General features: G+C 37.3%; 2 protein-coding genes and 1 long non-coding RNA gene across 4 annotated transcripts; 1 reads left to right on the forward strand and 2 right to left on the reverse strand.

Moving 5' to 3' along the window:
• On the reverse strand, positions 1,156-5,484 carry LOC18597422 (inositol transporter 1). 2 transcript variants are annotated; one of them, XM_007026460.2, is made up of 6 exons: positions 4,835-5,484; positions 4,335-4,405; positions 3,852-4,187; positions 2,755-2,862; positions 2,463-2,648; positions 1,156-2,142 (listed from the first exon to the last, which is right to left on the reverse strand). In XM_007026460.2, exons 1-6 carry the CDS (start codon positions 4,974-4,976, stop codon positions 1,492-1,494), a joined length of 1,494 nt encoding a protein of 497 aa, XP_007026522.2. In that variant the 5' UTR covers positions 4,977-5,484; the 3' UTR covers positions 1,156-1,491. The 2 variants fall into 2 exon arrangements, with proteins under 2 accessions (XP_007026522.2, XP_017976978.1); XM_018121489.1 differs by lacking the exon at positions 4,335-4,405 and having other exon boundaries at positions 4,835-4,921.
• On the forward strand, positions 6,285-8,693 carry LOC18597423 (pentatricopeptide repeat-containing protein At2g38420, mitochondrial). Its single transcript, XM_018121490.1, has one exon. It carries the CDS (start codon positions 6,849-6,851, stop codon positions 8,310-8,312), a length of 1,464 nt encoding a protein of 487 aa, XP_017976979.1. The 5' UTR covers positions 6,285-6,848; the 3' UTR covers positions 8,313-8,693.
• LOC108662258 lies at positions 11,163-12,858 on the reverse strand. Its single transcript, XR_001928077.1, has 2 exons — positions 11,911-12,858; positions 11,163-11,400 (listed from the first exon to the last, which is right to left on the reverse strand). It is a non-coding gene; the product is annotated as an uncharacterized LOC108662258 (long non-coding RNA).

The following is a 19,447-nucleotide window of genomic DNA, read 5'->3' on the forward strand; positions in this document are numbered from 1 at the left end:
TAAATAAATAGTGTAGAGGCTATATATATATATATATATGTATATATGTAATGAAATGTTGGAGAATCTCATCTTTCATGTCAATCATTTTATGTGATTGGTAACGCAGAAATGAAGGAGTGGTTAAGAAAAATAGAAGGTTTGATGTGCAATTAGATTTGGTCGTTTAGCTAACATTATATTCATTCGTGCCGTTTTGATGGATCTCATTGACTATATAATATTAATTATTATTTTATTTTTGAGTGAATTTTCTTCCTAAAACTATATGCTAAAAGTTGGCTTTTTTAACAGTTGGCTGAAAGGGACAAAAGAAAGAAGAAGTAGAAAGTAAATATGATGAATGCATTTATATATATTAAAAAAAAAAAAAGCAAACAAGATTTACACAACCTCACCATCATGGACACATCAAGCTTCAACTCATAATACGTTTAACTGTTTTGTGGTATGACTTTGATGATTGGTTTGGAGATTTGGTAAACGGAGATGGACAATGACTCAATTGTTTTCTAATGCTAGTATAGACTAATCGATTTTTCTTCTTTTTTAAGACTTTCTTGAGATATAAAAGTGTTGAAAGGCCTTTGTAATTTAATGTGATAATCCTGTTAATCGTGACCATATATTCATATTCGCTAGTAAGCAAGCAAAGCTCAAGACTTTTTGAAATCACATATGAACTGATTAAACAATTCGATTATCTTATTTTTACCATCCTTATTAATGTTATTTATATATAAAGAGTTTCATTACAATTAAATAACTTTCATATCCGACCCAGAGAAATTGCTGACCAAACATAAGTAATCAGGTTCCAGGGGCAAACAGATAATTGTATTTTGATAATGTGATTGCTGCTGGCATTTGACTGTCTTGGTCGGTCCATGTGAATGCCTGGTGCCTTGATTTTCAAGATGGGTCACATTCACACATTGTTCATCTCATGATTCATGTCCGAACCATCTTCATACTCCAATTGCTGAATGGGAACAGGATCTCAGGTAACGTAGGCTCAGGTTTATGCTGTCGTTCCAAGCATCCTCGAGGATTGATCACCCCTGACGGAGGAAGAAATTGTTCTAAGAATATCAGACTAAATCTGCATTGTTGCTTTGATTGGCTTAAGTAGACACCATGCATCAAGCATTGCAATTTCCAACGGAAATTAGGATTTTCATTGATGATAAAGAGGAAGCAAGTACACAGATGGGAATCTGCCTTTGATAAGGGGCGTCATTAAAAAAAACACACCCCTTAGACACTGTCGTAGTACATCTCCCACCATTATATACACAGCTAGAAAATACAAGCTCATGGCCATCCACGGGCTCCCGACCCTGAATCTGAAATATGAAAGAGGAGAGTCCTATGACCTATATCATCTTCATGCATAAGAATTCATATGCCTGTTTGGATATATAGACGCTAGAACAAACCATCTTGTGTCTTTATGCCAACACCTCTAAGCTAAACAAGTTCCAAGATCACTTAGGATTGGTTTTCCTGCTCAAGAAGGCTCTCAATGTTATAACTGCTGCCCCAAGCCCTCTCCTTCCATATCTGCTCCACTTCCACAAATGTCAATCCTTGGGTCTCAGGCACAAACATGATAACGAAAACAACAGCAAGCACGGCTATGCCAGCAAGAATCAAGAATGTACTGGCAGTTCCTGCAGCCTCAGCAACTGAAAGGAAAGTCTGGGCAACAATCAAGTTCGAAACCCAATTCACGGTAGCAGACATGCCCCCGCACATCCCTCGGTATTGTTCAGGATATATCTCTGAGTTGACGGTCCATGGCACAGGTCCCATTCCAGGTGAGAAGAATGCAATGTAAAGGGCTAACCCCAGGACTGCGGCCCATCCAAAAAGTCCACTTGAAGAACCAGATGACTGAGCAAAGAAGGCCCCGGAAAGGATGAGAAGCGATATGATTACACCTGATAAGCTTGAAAGGGCCAATTTTTTTCTTCCGACATGATCAATAAGGTAAATGCCTAGAACAGTTCCTGCTGCATTCATTGCAGCAACAATGAGAGATAGAAGAAGTGCTAGCTGATTAGAAGTAAATCCAGCCATCTGGACTATTGTTGGGCTGTAGTACATAACTGTATTGATGCCAGTGAACTGCTGAAGTGCCTGCAAAGTCACAGTTCCAAGTAACTCATCTTGCACTGCATGGCAAACTAAATAAGTACAATTTCCCTGTTTACTAGCACTAATGTTATTAATTTTCATTGTGATTTCTGACAAAAATTAAAAACCAAAAGCTTTGTCCCACAAACATTCAAAACCAAAATGCAACACCTAACACCGCTGCAGTCACTGGTTTTTGTTCCAATAACCACAAAATAAAACGGAAAAAGAGAACCTTTATGCTGATCTGACATGGTCTTAGTAAGAACAAGGACAACCCCAGATTTTAGGTGGATGAGGGTGCTCTGTTTTACAATTCTTACCTGAAGTCCCGCACCAGCCAGAAAGGCAAGTCTCATTTCTTTTGATTTGAAAACATCCATGTACTTAACAGTATTCTTTTTCTGGCGTTCTTCCTCTAAAGAAGCAGATAGGTGATCAATTTCATCCTCTAACCGTGCTAGGTCATATATTTTAGAAAGCACAGTTATAGCTTGAGCTTCATCATTCTGCACAATCAAGACAACATAAACAATATGAGGGGGAAACAAGTAGTCAAAAATGAAAAGAAATTTATAAGGAAATTCATAAATAAAATAAGGTATGTGCTCCTACCTTCATAAAAAGCCATCTAGGAGATTCGGGCAAACAAAGCATAAGGGCGAACTGAATGACTGCTGGCACGGCAGAAACACCGAGCATCCACCTCCACGTTCCTTGAACCTGTCAAGCAATAACATCTAGGATGGTTAGCACAATTTTAAGAGAGAATATATGACCTATGATGCAACAAAATGCCTAGAAAGAAAAAAAATCATCTTGTACAGAGACCTTCATCAACCTCAAAACTCGCCAACTTCATGTGTGAAGCAGATTTACTCACATACCCATTCATCAAGTAAAAGAATTACCAAAATACATATGCTTATTCATCCTATGTTTAAGGTGCTGCTGCATTAATTTTTCAAAATCAATCAATGCAAGGATAGTGGACAAAGTATATCCAGGGAGTACATTTTTTAATTGAGCGTTTAGATATAGGCAACAAATTCATGCCGCATCTGGATAAGTACAGAAATTATGACCTCAGAGCTAGGGAATTTAATTTATTTCTTGAAATCAAATTATGCCCTGCGCTTTATGCTGAACTTATTTTATCCCATGTTGATTCTGTTTACAATAACCTCAAGAACCAAAAAGTTTTGGAATAAATTCCCAATGGTGAGACTTAACGAAGAACCAACAAAAGTGTGACCTTTGCCAGGACTCAAGACAAAATAGGTTTCCCTGAAGGTGAAGAAAACAGAAGTGCTGGCAAAGCTGGAGTACTAGAAGCTGCATCAAAGTAAATCTAAGGATTGGAGTGGTTAGATCCAAAAGAAACCAAACTAAAATTTTGACAAAGTAAACAATTTACCTCGTTGCTGTGTGTAACCTTGGATAAGGTTATAATATAGTAGGCAGTCAAAACCAATGGAGAACAGTATCAAACGATCAAGTCATAATGATTCAGTAAAAGATATGTGAAAATACCATCATTGAATTTGTGGATACATTAAAGTTAAAGCACACGTTAGTTAACTGCTTAACCATAGTATATGTTATATAAAGTCAGCACTGCCTTGTATTTCCCCCATAGCACAGAACAATATAGGTAGTTTTTGATAACAAGGAACATTTTAGATAGTCATAGTAAGGCAAGAACTGCTGACCTGTGTAAAAGCAAGATTTACAAGGTAGGAAAGAAACTGTCCACCAGTTATCATAAGCACATTTGTGCTCACTAGTCCACCCCTTATTTCTGAAGGAGAAGCTTCAGCAATGTAAACAGGAGCAGTAACAGATGCTGTACCAACACCTAGGCCAACCAAAAATCGCCCCATTATCAGGATATATGGATCAGGTGCAACAGCCATGACAATAGCTCCAGCTGTAAATACCACATCAGCAAGAAGAGTAGCTTTCTTGCGTCCATAAGCATCATTAATCCAGCCCCCTGATGCAGCTCCAATCATTGCCCCAACCAAGGCCATGCTGACAATTGTTTCCTGCCAGCTTAATGAATCAGAATATTCCAAAGCCAAAGTTAACAAATAATTTCCACATTAACTAAAATTCTGAGCTATAGAAGGTGAAACGTTTAGCAGCAGAGGAAGCAATGGACCTTCAACTGCAGAGCCTTACAAATCTAGTACCTGTAGGAAACTACTGTGATTGACCACTTCAAAGTCATCCTTAATATACAGGAGGGCCCCTGATATCACACCTGCAGTTGACATTTCAAAATGACAGCATTTCCCAGGAAGCAACCGAAGGAGATTTGAAAACCATGTAAAGAATCTGTAATAACTAAATTCGATAAACTATAAGTCATGTACTATGTGTTAAATTAATACTTGACATATACCCTAAAATCCACAGAATGTTTCTATTCTTTTCAATCTAATTCCACAATCAGAGTTAAAACTCTTTTACTGGAACTTGAATTCTTTATCTTGCTGGTGGAAACTCGACTTAGTTCAGTCAGAATCAAAACCACGCTGCTACAACCCAGGCATAGATTAGATCATAGAGTTTAGTCCAATTCATAATACATATAAACAAAAGAAAAAACAATGCATTGACAGAGTAAAGTAGACAGAAGTCCAGCTGAGTTGGCTGAAGTAATTCAACATAAATGGAAGAAAATACATACCTGTGTCATAGCCAAAGAGCAAGCCACCAATCCCAGCAACGACAGTCAATCCTAGAATGTAAGGATTTCCGAAATATGACATTCTCCTCTCTGGATGCAAATCCAGATATCCGGAACTTCCAGGCAACGACTCAAGCGTCATCGTTTAATCTCACACTTGGTAGCAAGAGAGGAACTTTGTTAGTATTTACACTTTGCAGGTAGCAGCTGCAAATTAAGATTCCAAAGATTCAAGATGGCAAATTTTTATTTTTTTGCTAGGATAAGCTGAAGAATTTTTCCTTTCGCTCGATTTCTTTGCCTTTACAAAGTCTCTCAGAATTGACTCATTGATCAAAAGCAACAATCTGGTAGAAGAAGGATCGATGAAGAAACGGTAAAAAAAACTCAAGAAAGACAGAGAAGAAGGATGCCTTGATTAAAATGGCAAATTGAAAAGCAATTACAGTAGGATTATATATAGATTTTCTGAACGAAGCTGAATTCTAGCAAGATGGCGAAAAAGAATCAATTTTTCTCGGAGAAAACGTGAATCCAAGATAATTTTCTCAGGAAAATGGTTGGGTTTTTCCTTTTTTTAATAATGAGTTTCTTCCTTTACGGAAGACCCGTGGGGCGTGGCCTAGACCCTTGAGGCTAGAGGAGAAAGAACAGAGAAAAGCGGTTGATCTCAAAGGCTTTGCTTCGAGAAATTTTATAAGGGTAATGGAAAAATGAACATGAAATCAATGGATGCGATGGGAGTCACCAACCAATCACATGTTAGGACTTTGTTTGCTTCGGTGAGTTTAACTTATATATTTCAAGTTTAATGAGGTCATATGTTAGGACTTTGTTTGCTGCAGTGAGTTTAACTTATATATTTCAAGTTTAATGAGGTATTTTATTGTCAAGATGAAAATGCCCTTCATTTTAATAAGATGAAAAAGCAGTGCTTGTTTGATGAGATATCATTCCGGTGCATGCATTTATGATCGCTGTGTAATCAGGTTTGAGGTTGATCTTCTTCGAGACAGGTCGAATTTTAGTTTTCAGAGGTTGAAATCGGAGCTTGCGTGGTCGGATTTGGCTTGGCCTCTAAAGGTTAGATCCAATGCCTTGTGAGGTTGGATTCGGCACCTTTTTTTTGTTGTTGAAAATGTCACAAGCAGTGACAATAAAGAAATAACAAATAGAGGTGACGATGAGCAGAACGTGACAGAAGGACCTCTTAATCATGTACACTGCTACTACATAATCTTGTCCTTTCCTTTTCTAGTTTTATGGTTATCTCTCTGTGTCTATGTCATGACTCACGTTAAGAAACAACAACCTGGCATTTGTTTTCGGATAAGATTTAGGACATGGCACTTAGCTAATGATCTGAAAACGAAAAGTAACCAAGACCCATAAATCTGTCTTTCACTCTTTTGGCATTTTCAGCATTAATGCAGCACTCTAACACCACGCGCCTTGTTTCTGCCTCTTCTTTTCTCTGCTGCTAAGCAACAAACGCAGTGTCAGGATGCCAAGCCGTGGCCCCCACATGCTTTTAGCAAAGACGTGCTTTTCAGACAGGCAAAGCAATTTTTCATTTCCGGACAAAGTGGCGGATGAGTCAATTTTTCCATCTAAAGTTAACCAGTTGGATTGCTTTGTTCATCAAAACGAAATGGTTTATTCCTTCAAAACTCTGAATTGTTGCAATGACGACCAAGTGGGTTAGTTTTGTTGCTTCATGTTATTAGGCCTGCTTTAAAAGTGAATCGTGTTCATAACTTTTGGTGCAAAGCCCTTTTCCGAAGCTTGAAAGAAATTGATATCCAAAAGGAGAAACAGGCCCATCCCCAAAGCCTCGTCGTGGCTTGTGTTGTTGTTGTGACTGTTCTTACACTCAAAGAAAGAGCCAGCCAACTGAACCGCATCGGTTTTCTTGTTCTTTTTGCTCCTAACAATTTCTACCAACTCTGCAATAGTAAACTCGGCTTCTCTGTTTTACAAAATGAGTTGAAGAATCCTAATGTTGGTCTAGGAGATGGTGAGATGCCGGAACTTGTTCCTGAGAAAGCATAGAAGATGGCCTCATTTCGCTTACAAAACCAAATGGAACCAAACTTTCACCCAAAAACAAGCCATGCTATCCTTCAAACAACTAGTAGCAGTAGCACAAGATAACCTTCCTCCACCCATCCTCCTCTCCACTCTCGTTCGTTCTTTTAGCCTCTACAACGTCCACCCAACACCTCAAGCTTATCACTTTCTCATCAAAACCTTGATCCAAAATCTCCACTTCAACCACATTCCTTCTGTGCTTCATCACCTTGAACACGTTGAAAAGTTTCAAACACCCGAGTACATTTTCGCCGACCTCATCACAACCTATGGCATTGCTAACAGAATCCAAGATGCTGTTGATATTTTTTACAGGATACCCAAGTTCAGGTGCGTCCCTTCTGCCTACTCTCTCAATTCTTTACTCGCACTTCTTTGTAGAAATCAATATAGCCTTAAGTTGGTCCCTCAGGTCCTGTTAAAGAGTCTGCTTATGAACATAAGAGTTGAAGAATCAACTCTCCGTATATTAGTTAGCGCTCTTTGTAGAATGAACAAGGTTAGTTATGCTATAGATATTCTACAACGTATGATAGACGAAGGGCTTGGTGTTAATGATAAAGTTTGCTCCTTTATACTATCATCAATTTGTGCAAAGGCGGATTTGGATGGTGAAGACGTTATGGGGCTTTGGAGGGAATTGGGAAAGCTTGGTTTTTGTCCTGCTATGAGTGACTATAATTGCTTGATTAGGTTTTTGGTGAAAAAAGGGAGAGGCTTGGATGCTTTGGATTTTCTAAATCAAATGAAATCTGTTGGAATCAAGCCGGGTATTGTTTCTTACACTATGGCTTTAAATGGGGTTATTGCAGAAGGGGATTACATGTTGGCGGATGAGCTGTTTGATGAATTGCTAATGTTGGGTTTGGTTCCAGATGTTTATACTTACAATGCCTATATAGATGCTCTATGCAAGCAAAATAAAGTTGAAGAGGGAATCAAGATGGTAGCTTGTATGGAGGAGTTACGCTGCAAACCTAATGTGCTCACTTATAATATGTTATTGGAGGCAATTTGTAAGGTTGGTGAGATAAGTAGAGCGATGGAGCTTGTTAAGGAGATGAAATATAAGGGCATCAAAATGAATTTGGTTTCATATACGGTAATAATTGATGGTTTGGTAAGTAAAGGTGAAATACTTGAAGCACATGGTTTGGTGGAGGAAGTGTTGCATAAGTGCTTTTGCCACCAGAGTTTGGCATTTGATGAGGTAATCTGTGGTCTGTGCCAGAGAGGGTTAGTTTGTGAGGCGCTGGAATTGCTCAGGAAAATGGTTGCCAAGAATGTTTCTCCTGGGGCTAGGGGCTGGGAAGCACTTCTCCTTAGCTCTGAATCCAAAATCAATTTTGCCAATACCACTTTGATTGAATCAGTAAATTCTCTTTGAATAGTCTTGTCAAGTAATGAGGGAGGTCTAACAATCTTGGGTCTTCCATATGGGATTGAGAAGCTGCAAAATAATTTTTTTTTTGCATTTTTGTAATTCTGATTGTTAAGTCTCCCATATAGGATGACTGAAGTTTCTTATTTCAAGTAACTAGTCAAGAGCCATTGCATAATTGCTACTCCAATGGCCTAGTAAATTTTGTGGTTGAAAAATGCGCCCAATGAATGACTAGCTAGAGAAGGGGCCTTTTGCATTGTACCTTTTTGCTGGATATAATTTCAAATTCTGTAATTGTGCGGGCTGTTAGTTGTCTTATATATTTATGTAGAAACATGGTAGACATAACATACAGTTCTGGACATAAACCTATATTTTGCATTATTTTTTTTTGTGCACATGGAACATTTTCCTTTCTTTTCTTTTTTTCTGTAAACCTACACACTTGACTTGCGGAAGTACCAGCTGTTTGTGTATAAATGTAATTTACTCTAGTACCTTTTGTTTTTTTTTCCTTTCTTTCTAACTGTTATCTGAGTAATATTTTTGTAAGAGTTAAATTACCAAGTTGGCTTTGAGATTGATATTATTAGGCTATGGAGAATGGAGATGCATGTCAATTTTAGTACTGCATAGTCATTTGGACATTCCGATATATCCTGCAATTAACATGCTAGTTTTTAGTGCTGCATGTAATCTTTAATTATTCAGTTTCTTGGAGACCCTATTTGTCTTTTTGTTGTTCCTAGCTGTTGTTTGCAATAAATTGGCATCAAAACAAAATGATCTAAGTATCGCTGTATGCCCCCTTCTTTAGTGCACATGCTGGCAGTGCACCTGCATTCCACATTCTTCTTAGCTCAAGTGTTGGACCACAATGGCAGTTTCTGGTTTGATCAATCATCCCAAAACAACTTACAATTTGTTCTACCTGTCTGCAGGCTATAAGGCCACAGCCATTAGGTGTAGCTGCATAATTCCAGTGCATATTTTGGATCTATAACCAATGATCTTACACCATGTTTGTCTGCAGGCTATAAGGCCACAGCCATTGGGTTTAGCTGCATAATTCCAGTGCTTATTTTGGATCTATAACCGATGATCTTACACCATGTTTCCTAAATTTCCTTTTTCCATACCATACAAATCATGTCACAAGTTAATTGTAATATTAGGCATCCAGTGTACCATGGCCCTCTGTACTACTGTAGTCAATTAGAGATTGCAAAACCCTCAAGGTTATCAGTTTTAATTGCAGATAGACTCTTAAAACAGGAGCTGTGTGGATAGTATTATCGATCCAAGTCCATTCAGCATATTAACTAGGATTAGTCTTTTGCATTCAAGATCAAAAGAAACATAAGTAAGTTTGCCTTCTGACATAATCCTTGACCTAGATTCTGGAGTAAGACATACAGTGTAAGCTTTTGTTCTGATTTTTTTTTCTTTTTTTTTTTACAAAGCTTATGTGGTCTTAAAGGGAAGATGGTGTTTTTGTTCTCTCAACGTACTCTAATTCTCTCCTCATTTCACTTTTGCATCTCATTTTCAGTCATACATCACAGAGTGGGGACAAAGATGAACAATTAGAGGTTTAGTGGGGATGAGATGGTAAATTGAGAAGGTACTTGCATCATTTTCTTCATCTAGCCACTTTTAGTTTTAAAGGAACCGCACTGTCCCAAGAACCTTGTTGTCAATTTTCAGTGGCCTTGCTTGTACTAAACTTTGTCGGTGTGAACAGAATTCCTCTCTGAATGCTGGAAAAATGTGAACACCCAGCCTCCAAATAGCACAAAATCGAAGAACTAAATAAAAGCTTAATACTTTAGGATTTTACAACAGGCCTCTTTAATAAGATCCAACCAACATATTGACTGGGAAAAAACTTAAGAACCAAACGAAGAGAGAGAGAGAGAGAGAGAGAGAGAGAAGACTTGTGGGTGAATATGTTGCGAAACTTGCAAGGCAAGAGGTGACAAACCAAAGCAGACACGAATCCTTCTGGCAGCCTGGCCAGGAATCGCAGCCAAACTGGTTTATCATTTCAAAGCAGCAGTGGGTACATTAATTTCCATTCCATTTAGTTTTTAATAAGATAAGAAGAAGCCACCCTCTCAAATGACCAATTAATCAAACCCCCTAACCTCTATCCCTCAAATTGTGGAAATTCAAAGGGAACGCCTGTTGCTGTTAGTATTATGCAGCCTGGTAAATGAGCAATAATCAGGATTGGATTTGAGCGCAAGGTGTAGCCCATGGGTTTTCCTTGTCACTCCAACGTGTATGGAAGGGAAAGAGGAAAAGAGGCCAAAGAAAAGAAGGGAATGGACATATGGTTGTTATCTTGTACTGTCCCCGGGGTGGTGGTACCATGCTACCAAATGGCCTATTCATGATTATAAACCAACACTTTTCTCAACAAAATCATGTGTCTTTGCTCCATCTATCTCTCTCTATCTAACTTTCTTCTTTTTACTGGCAAATGGAATGAGAATTAATCATATGGCACCAGAAAAATATACCACTCTCCACCACTATCGTGTTAATTTTCTGACATATATTTCTCGTTTTAATTGCTCAGCGATTCCTTTTGTATCCTTTGTCTCAACCTGAAGGTGGATGGCATCATGGCAAAGTGGAAAACTACTCTTATCCCGATGTTGTGGAAGAAGTATTATAACTTGATTATATGAGACATTGTTTCATATATATATATGTATATACACACACACACTTATGTACAGATGTGCTGGAGACGGCGAAAAGGATATGGTATATGGTGTAAATTAATAAGGTAGGTGAGCTCAAGTTCAGCAGCACTAGTTAGCAGAAAGTACTAGTATTTTAATGTTGCAGCTGGAAGTTGAAGTGGTTTGCCTATTATAAAATACTGAAATGTTTGTTGGATGCAATTTCTTGCTTGCCTTTGGAAGAAACGTTTAAAATAAAGCATTTTAAAAAGCATTTGGTGCCACACGTCTTGTTCCAAAACATCGTCTAAGGAAAAGTTTTTACTGCGAAGTAGCTTGCTGGCTGCTAGAGACATCAGCCCTCCCCTCCTTGAGGTTATACTCCTGCAATTTAGGTCCTGTTGGGTAGGTTATATCTCTGTATGAAATCACAGTTCCCATTCTTTTAAGTACATGAAAAATGGTAATTAAAGAGAACCTTGCAATGCAGAATAGGATGAAAAGATACGAAAGGGAGTGAAAGAGAAATTAAGGGATGGCAGGTAAAAAAAAAAAAAAAAAAAAACCCAAAACCTGAAGTTGGAGGAGATTAGTTGAAATTAATTTCAGTCTTACAAGTTAACGTACCTTTCTGTTACCGATATATGACCTATCATTCAGTTACTATTCAATTATGGGCTGTATGACATTGTTGAAAATTTCATTACAGAGAAACTCACAGAATTTCCATGCGGATGCAGATATTTTTCTTCATCTTTATCCTAACATCTGACCACAAGTTTGACGCTATATCAGGATAATCAAAGACCTCCCTTTTTGATCGCTACAGCATACCAGCAAATTCTCTAACAGGCTTAACTAATAATCAAGTGGCAACGGCATGCAATTTCCGATAAGTTGTAACTCACCTGATGAACATCGGGCTCTTTTCCGGTCGATTTTAGCTGCTTGCTGTGACTGTTTAGAATCAAAACAAGGAGATAAGAGCTTTCTCTATTGTTTATTTTGATGATAACCACCCAGATTAATCCTCTTCAAAGTACACAAGGTCAAGGTGCAGTGGTCATGATGGGGAAGAGGGGCACATGAAAAACTAACTCACTGCAGCTTAGCTAATTCCCGAAGGTAGTAGTAGTGAGTAGTGAGTGAACTGCTAGCTGAAAGCTAGAAATTAATGCGTTGGCCTCAGTGAACTGAACGCATGAGTTAGTAATGCACGTGCCCTGCTTCTCCATCTTGCTCAGCACACACCTTCTCATGCTATAACCCTCATAGCTCGCCCAGCAAGGAGAGAAAGATCAGAAAGAAAGATCAGGAAGGGAGAGAGAGAGAGAGAGAGAGCGAGCTTAAAATGGAGAATTCTGGGTCACCCATCTGCAAATTTCTGACAGTCCATTGTCACACATTTATAACAAAAGGAGCAAATGAAGTGTGCTTGAAGGGTGTGGCCGGATGGGGCAGGAATTGAAAAAAGCTTAGTTGTGTGCGGGACCCCATGCCATGACCATCAAGTTTTGCAGCCCAAAAAGAAAAATGAAAAAATTGTCACAACTAGCTACAACAGGACCACACCGCGCATCCCTTTGTGAAGCTGAAATGCAAATGTCTCAGAGAAGCAATAACTGCTAATTTCTGTTGATAGCACCTGATGAACAGTAGCTGCAGTTACCATTGCATTCCTTGACATCGAAGCTTCTTTTAAATGGCAAGTGTGACAGCTTGCTTTGTGGGAATGCTTTTATTCCCCTCAACCTTCACTGTACATACTGTTTTCATTCAGTTTTACACCAATATTTAGTTGGCAAATTAGAAAACAGTATCAAGGTGTATATGTGATCCCTACCCTAGATATTGAAAATGAGTTCATCATCAGTTTCTACATCTATATATTCATAAATATGTAACCAAAAGGTTAGCTATTCATCATAAATTCTCAAATTATAATTATAGTATATTTAAATTCTTCTTTCTTGTGGTAACAACCCTACCAGGATTGTATGGGTCAAAACCACTTAAATTTCGTTAATGTATTTATTAGCCTGAAAGAGAAGAAATTAAAATACTCTTGACTCTTCCCAATCTGTATTTTTAAATTCAAAGAAAATTTCAACTCTTTATACATAAGTACTTATATACATACATATTATATTAACGTTTTTTATATATCCTAATAATAATAATAATAAAGGAATATGATATAACACATAGTAATTAATTCCGCGAAAGAAAGGCTGCTAAGTCCATTCTTTAAACAAAACAAGAAATCATAATTTAAGAGCTTGTCAGCATCACCATTGTTAATGCATGGAGAAGTAGGTATATTGTACTTTACACAATGGTACCTCTCCTTGGCTATATACAGTTGCCTTATTAATTAGTCATCTAAGACCAATGCTTAAGGCAGGTGCAATTAGCCCACTTTTATGCTCAAACCCCTCCATTTAGTCTCCTTTAGCCATATATTCATTTGATTTTCGTTTTCATTTTTGTTTGAATTACATTATTAACTTAACTGTTTTTTGCTTCTTTATATAATATGGTTGGCTTAATAATATATAATGTGCTGCAGAAAAGGTATCAAGATAAACTCTTGCGACAGATTGATGAGAAATTACATTTTCTGTCTCAAGTAGCGAGACAAAATAAGTTTATTTTAAGGGGTATTTTAAAAAATAGTCTTTAAAGATAAGATGTTTTTAAAAATAATACTTTTTATAAGTTTAATTATTTTTAGCCAAGTTGGACAAAATTACCCTTAATGAAGTTGAACGCTATGATATTACACGCCATGTACAAAAACCTGTGACAAGCTATGGTTAGTGTGTTACACGCTATATATAAAAATATGTGACACGCCATGTACAAAAACCTATGACAAGCTATGGTTAACTTGTTACACGTCATGTACAAAAACCTGTGACAAGCCGTGGTTAGCGTGTTACACGCTATATACAAAAATATGTGACACGCCATGTATAAAAACTTATGACAAGCTATGGTTAGGTTGTTACACGCCATGTACAAAAACTTGTAACAAGCCATGGTTAGGTTGTTACACGCCATGTTGAAAAAAAATATTGTTGTTACACGCCATGGTTAAAAAAGGTTGTTACACGCCATGTTGAAAATAAAATATTGTTGTTACACGTCATGTTGAAAAAATATTATTGTTACACGACATATTCAAAAACATTTTGTTGTGCTTTAATGTCTAAAATGTTGTTGTTGTTACTTACGAACCAAAACTTCAAATCCTCTCAACTTTTTTTTTGTTTTTCTGACAATTTGGCACAGATTAAAGTGTTTCTAACATGTTTTCATAAATCAAAATACAAATTTTTTTTATCTAAAACACCTACTTTGACTAAAAATTTTTTTTTTTGAAAATCTAGATTTATAAATTTCAAAATTTTGAGTTTATTGGTATTCAGGTCCCGAATTGATTCAATTAAAAGCTATTTTATACATTTGTGATTATTTTTTCAGTTTTATTTTTATCCAAAATACCTAAAAATCGAATTTCTCAAACAGTCACCCATCCACCCAAACACGTCAAAACCATTGTTTGGTGTCTTGAAAGCGTAAGAAAGAGAAATATGAAAAAGTGGGAGAGAGAAATCAGAAGTATAACAGATAAATGCCGAACAGAGAAATCGATAAAATTTGAGAGACTGGGATGGTGAGAGAGAAATCCGAAGCACAGATGATGAGTAATGGGGAGAAATTGTGATGAATATTTTAATTTATTTGAAATAGTTTAAAGGGTATTTTCGTCAAATCATGATTAAATATGGGTAAAAACAGTTAAACTTATTTTGATGATTATTTTTAAAATGTTTTTATAAAGAAAAGTCGTCTCCCACAATTTTCTCTAATTTTAAACACAATTGTAAAGATAAACTTAACTAAACAAATTATATCTAAATTATTCCTTAATTATCATAAAGCAGCATTACATAAAGAGAGGGTATACATATACATATATATATATATATATATATATATATATATATATATATATAGCTTTTTGCAAATATAGAAAGATTTAATTCCTACAACTTATGGGGTCTCTGCATGCCCAATAATCCAACAAGTTAATGATCATGTGCTGGTTAGATTACATATGGTTCAAAGGTTTGTAGCAATGGTGGAAATGTGGGGCACATATATCATCACGAACAAGGAGATGGCTGGAGGTAAATTTTGTTGATGGGATTCCTTCCCAAATCCCATATTTAAATATGGTTGAGGAGGGGATAATGTGCCGGGTTTTAGAATTTCAGGATTGCACTGATTGTCGTTTTTACTAGACCCACTTTCCCCCTCGACTCCCTAAGGTCTTTTCCAAGTCCACTTCCCACTGTTGAGGTCATAGATGCTTCTCATGTCTTCAAATGTTTGGAGAAGAAGAGCATCTCCCTGTTTCTCTCTCTCTCTCTCCACGTTTCAATCATAAATTATCTGTTTCCTCGACCCAAAATCTAGATGTGTTTAGAATCAGTAGTTGAATGACAGCCTCACTGTATGCAAAGATTGGTCTTACTGCCATCTATTACTCACCAACAAATACAAGCAACTTATAACGTCGTCTACCATACACCATACATAATCAAGAGATAATACAAATTAAAAATGTTAATTTGGTTATCTTTTGGAATACAAAATATGTACAATAAATTATTTTAATTTAAGATCTATCAAATTTTATTTTACTTTTATCACTTACCGATTAATAATATATATTTGATTTTAATATACGAGTGCGTGTATATATATATATATAATATGTGCATGCAAATGAGAGAGACAGAGAGAGAGAGAGAAAGGGGGAGTGTGACAGCAATTCATGAGTAGACATCCATGTTGCATTCAAAGGATTGCGAAAATCTTTGGTGGCCTATGGGAGAACAATAAAAACTAATGCCTAATCTATTGCAAATGTATGGTCCAAACGACCCTGAGCGGAAAGCAAGAGACTTTGGCTTAAAAAGGTGGATGCAAATCAAAACTCCTTTTTTTTGCAGTACTCCAACTCCTACTCCTACTCCTCACTTTTCATTAATATCAAACTAATTAAGTCTTCAAATTTTAACTGTCAAACCTCATACTTATACATTAATTAATCTGCTCTATTTTCTGTTATGAAGAGTTCATAATCTGTGGTAACTATGAAAAGGTACGTATAAATATATGTAAAGATAGAAATGGCGATTACACATAACTTTTAAGCTCAGTAGACTTTGCTGATTGAACCAGATGGAGGGGCTGTGTCACAATTGGCATGTCTGCGAGATGATGACAGCCTCCACTGAGAATGCAGGATCAACTGTAAATGCTACATATATTTGTCGCCAGAATTCCTTTTATATCAACTTGGAGAAGATAACCATTCAGCATTAATAACAATGTCAGCCATAAAATTTTTGTGGGATGCGGACCATTGAATTGGAATTCCACCCCAAGACCTCTGATAGAGATATGAGTAGGAAGAGAATTATAAACAAATAATAAGAAACACTATTTCCAGCAGCTGCCAAGCCATAAAAAGGATATGGATATGCATTTCCTAATGTCTCTTTTGAAACTCAAGTTGTTTAATGGAAGAAAATGTCAATTTAGAAGCGAGTTACACTTGACATCACATTCTAAAAGAAAGTATTATTTTACGAACAAGTACTGAAAAAAGGGGTTATGAGTCAAGTTATAGTGGGTTAGTGAGGTGTTGCTCCGTGAATCAAGATGAAAAGGCAAAAGGGGCAGACAAGCATGGAAGTGGGTAAAAGACTAATTTAAAGCTAATGGTAATGGAGATATCACTTGCAAGCACAATCTCTAGCTAGCTAGGCAGTGGCGGCAATTTGATTATAATGGTGATTAGCTAGAGTAATTAATTGGGGATTAAAAATTTAAAAAACAGATCATGAGCCTACACCCACAACACATCCTCACCCAACACCATCAAATCATGCATGTACATTTTCCTGTCTCACATAATGACAAGTCAACCTTCAACTGTGACCAACAACAGATTGAATGTGTAATTATTAAGATTCCAATTTCATTCTTTCCTTTCAGGATCCGTTTCACTCGCCTGATGTTACAGCTAAACGATCGAGCAACTTGGAACCTTGGTTATTATGTTGAAGGCTAAGGCCTGCAGCTCAATCTGAAGTTATTCTCATTATTTAATCAACATTATCAATCAGAAAACCTTACCTGTGGATGGGGTTGAAGTACAGTTGGAATCCCCACGCTTGTTCTCACTCATGTCCTTTTTCTAATGGCTCTTTCTAAGCTGTATGCTTAGCCCAGATACAACAAAAAATGTAAAGGGAGAAGGGATTTAGATTATCTGCTGTCAGATGTGCTTATAATTTTATACAGGGGAACTTTTACGCATTCTCTATTAATCTGTATAGATGGTCGTCATCCTAGCATCACCATGCGCAACGTGTAGGTGACAAAATCTAATACCCTTAATGTGCCTTCCTCAGGCAATGAAGCTGGTTGACGATTAGGTACACAGGGAGAAGGTTAAGACAAATCAGAGGGTTGAGAATTGCGACAAAGAGCAAAAATGTGGTGATTGACAAGCATCTTCCGTCTAGTCAGCAGGACAGCAGGTTCCATCTTTGGTCTTGCCTCCAGCAGGTTCCCGGTCTAACTATAAGATCATAAAGTTTTATATCATGTAATGCATGACCTCATCATTACATGTTGAAATCTGAATCCAATATTTGGATTCTTCTGATGATATACATGCCCAAGATTACTTAAGCACCCTTAACCAGCAACTAACTTTTTTGATTAATTAGTCTCTCTTATAGTATAAGCTAGCTCATAAAAGCAGTTTCTTCCATCACCATGGTCTTTGGTGGGGATCTCATGCAAGAATATTGATCAGAGACTAAAGAAATTGTCGGTAGAACCGGAGTTGCTGTATACCATATGGGACAAAAAGTTAGATATATATGGTCAGTCCACTGTTCAACGAAACATTAATTGAATAATTCAAAGACAAATTACAGGAACTTAATCAAGCATACTTAGCACCTGAATGAACTGAAACTATTCACCACCATTACAGACTCCAAATCCATCATTCAAAACTCCTCAATTGATAACAGGGAACGAAACATATATATGTATAGTGAAAAATTGTACCTAAAACTTGTGCGTTTTGTTTTTAGTTTTTGGGATGCATGAGTGGCGCCGAGCCAGCAATCGATCCACATGCATATTGAAGTGAACGAATGAGGAGAGAAGGGGAATATCCGTTTTCACTTTTCTGCATGTCCTTATAACTCTTGAAACGAGGAGGAGTACAAATAATAATTGCCAGTAGGAAGAAAATTCTGCACAATTGTAAAAGAGTGTGACCTTACCGTATCAGGATTCTTAGGACTTTGATTGCAACATTAACATACACAAGAGTCTTGCATGAAAGGACGTTTGGCTGTCAAAAAGTGCTCCTTTTATGCATTAGAGTTTCAAATAATTGAGTCGTTAGGAAGCGAAATTATTAAAGGAATACCAGACTAGCGTAGATCAGCGGAGTCTCTAAAGAAAATGAAAGAAACCCTTGCTTGTATGACAAACGACCGAATCCCCCACTTGATGAGGATCTTCCACTTTTTCCATATAAAGAGACGTTGATTGTTTTGCATGTTGTGATCCATCGAGCCTTGACACAGATTCTGCAACACTAGAAAATTTCCTTTGGCACCGCATGGTTGCAAAAACCAGAAGGATAGATTAGACCGACAACGGTTTTGGACTATACATATTTATAGCATCCGAAATCACTTTGACGATACGATGGATGACTTTAGTTATTCGTTGTCCAAAGTAATTGCATTCTGAAAACTTTGATTGATGTCTTCTCGTTCTGGTCATTTTAGTTGTGCATGCCATGTGCTTGTAGAGGATGTGGAGCCATGGGCGTAAGCCATCAGCATCGAGAAGAGTAAAAGGACGTAGTACTAGTAATTAGGAAAGAAGAACAGAAATGCACTAGTAGCTACCTCTTCTACAGGCTTTAGGCTTTAGGCTTCAGGAGGAGCACCAAGGTGGCCAGGGCTCGGACCATACTTTCTTCACCAATGGGCCTAACTGCTGCGGCTTGGACTTGTTGGGCTAGAGAATCAGAGGCCTATCCTCCTTGGGCAAGATTAGAGTTTGATACTTTCTGAGCCAAGCCTTAATGGTGGCCATCTTAACCCAACCAATAGCAAATGGGGAAACAGAGTGAATCCAAGTATCCGAAAGGATGGACGGTTGGTTTTCTATGACTTGTGGGCTTGTGGCTTAAACTTAATTGATCATAAAAACTACAAAGGAAACAATCCGGGCACTAAAAGACGGCAGCAACGACCAATGAAAATGTCGTTACTCTGCCGCCGGAAATCATATTCTAACAACGAAAAAGAAGTTGAAGACAAAGTG

Source organism: Theobroma cacao, chromosome 5 (genome assembly GCF_000208745.1).
Source record: "Theobroma cacao cultivar B97-61/B2 chromosome 5, Criollo_cocoa_genome_V2, whole genome shotgun sequence".
In the NCBI taxonomy this organism is placed as follows: Eukaryota; Viridiplantae; Streptophyta; class Magnoliopsida; order Malvales; family Malvaceae; genus Theobroma; species Theobroma cacao.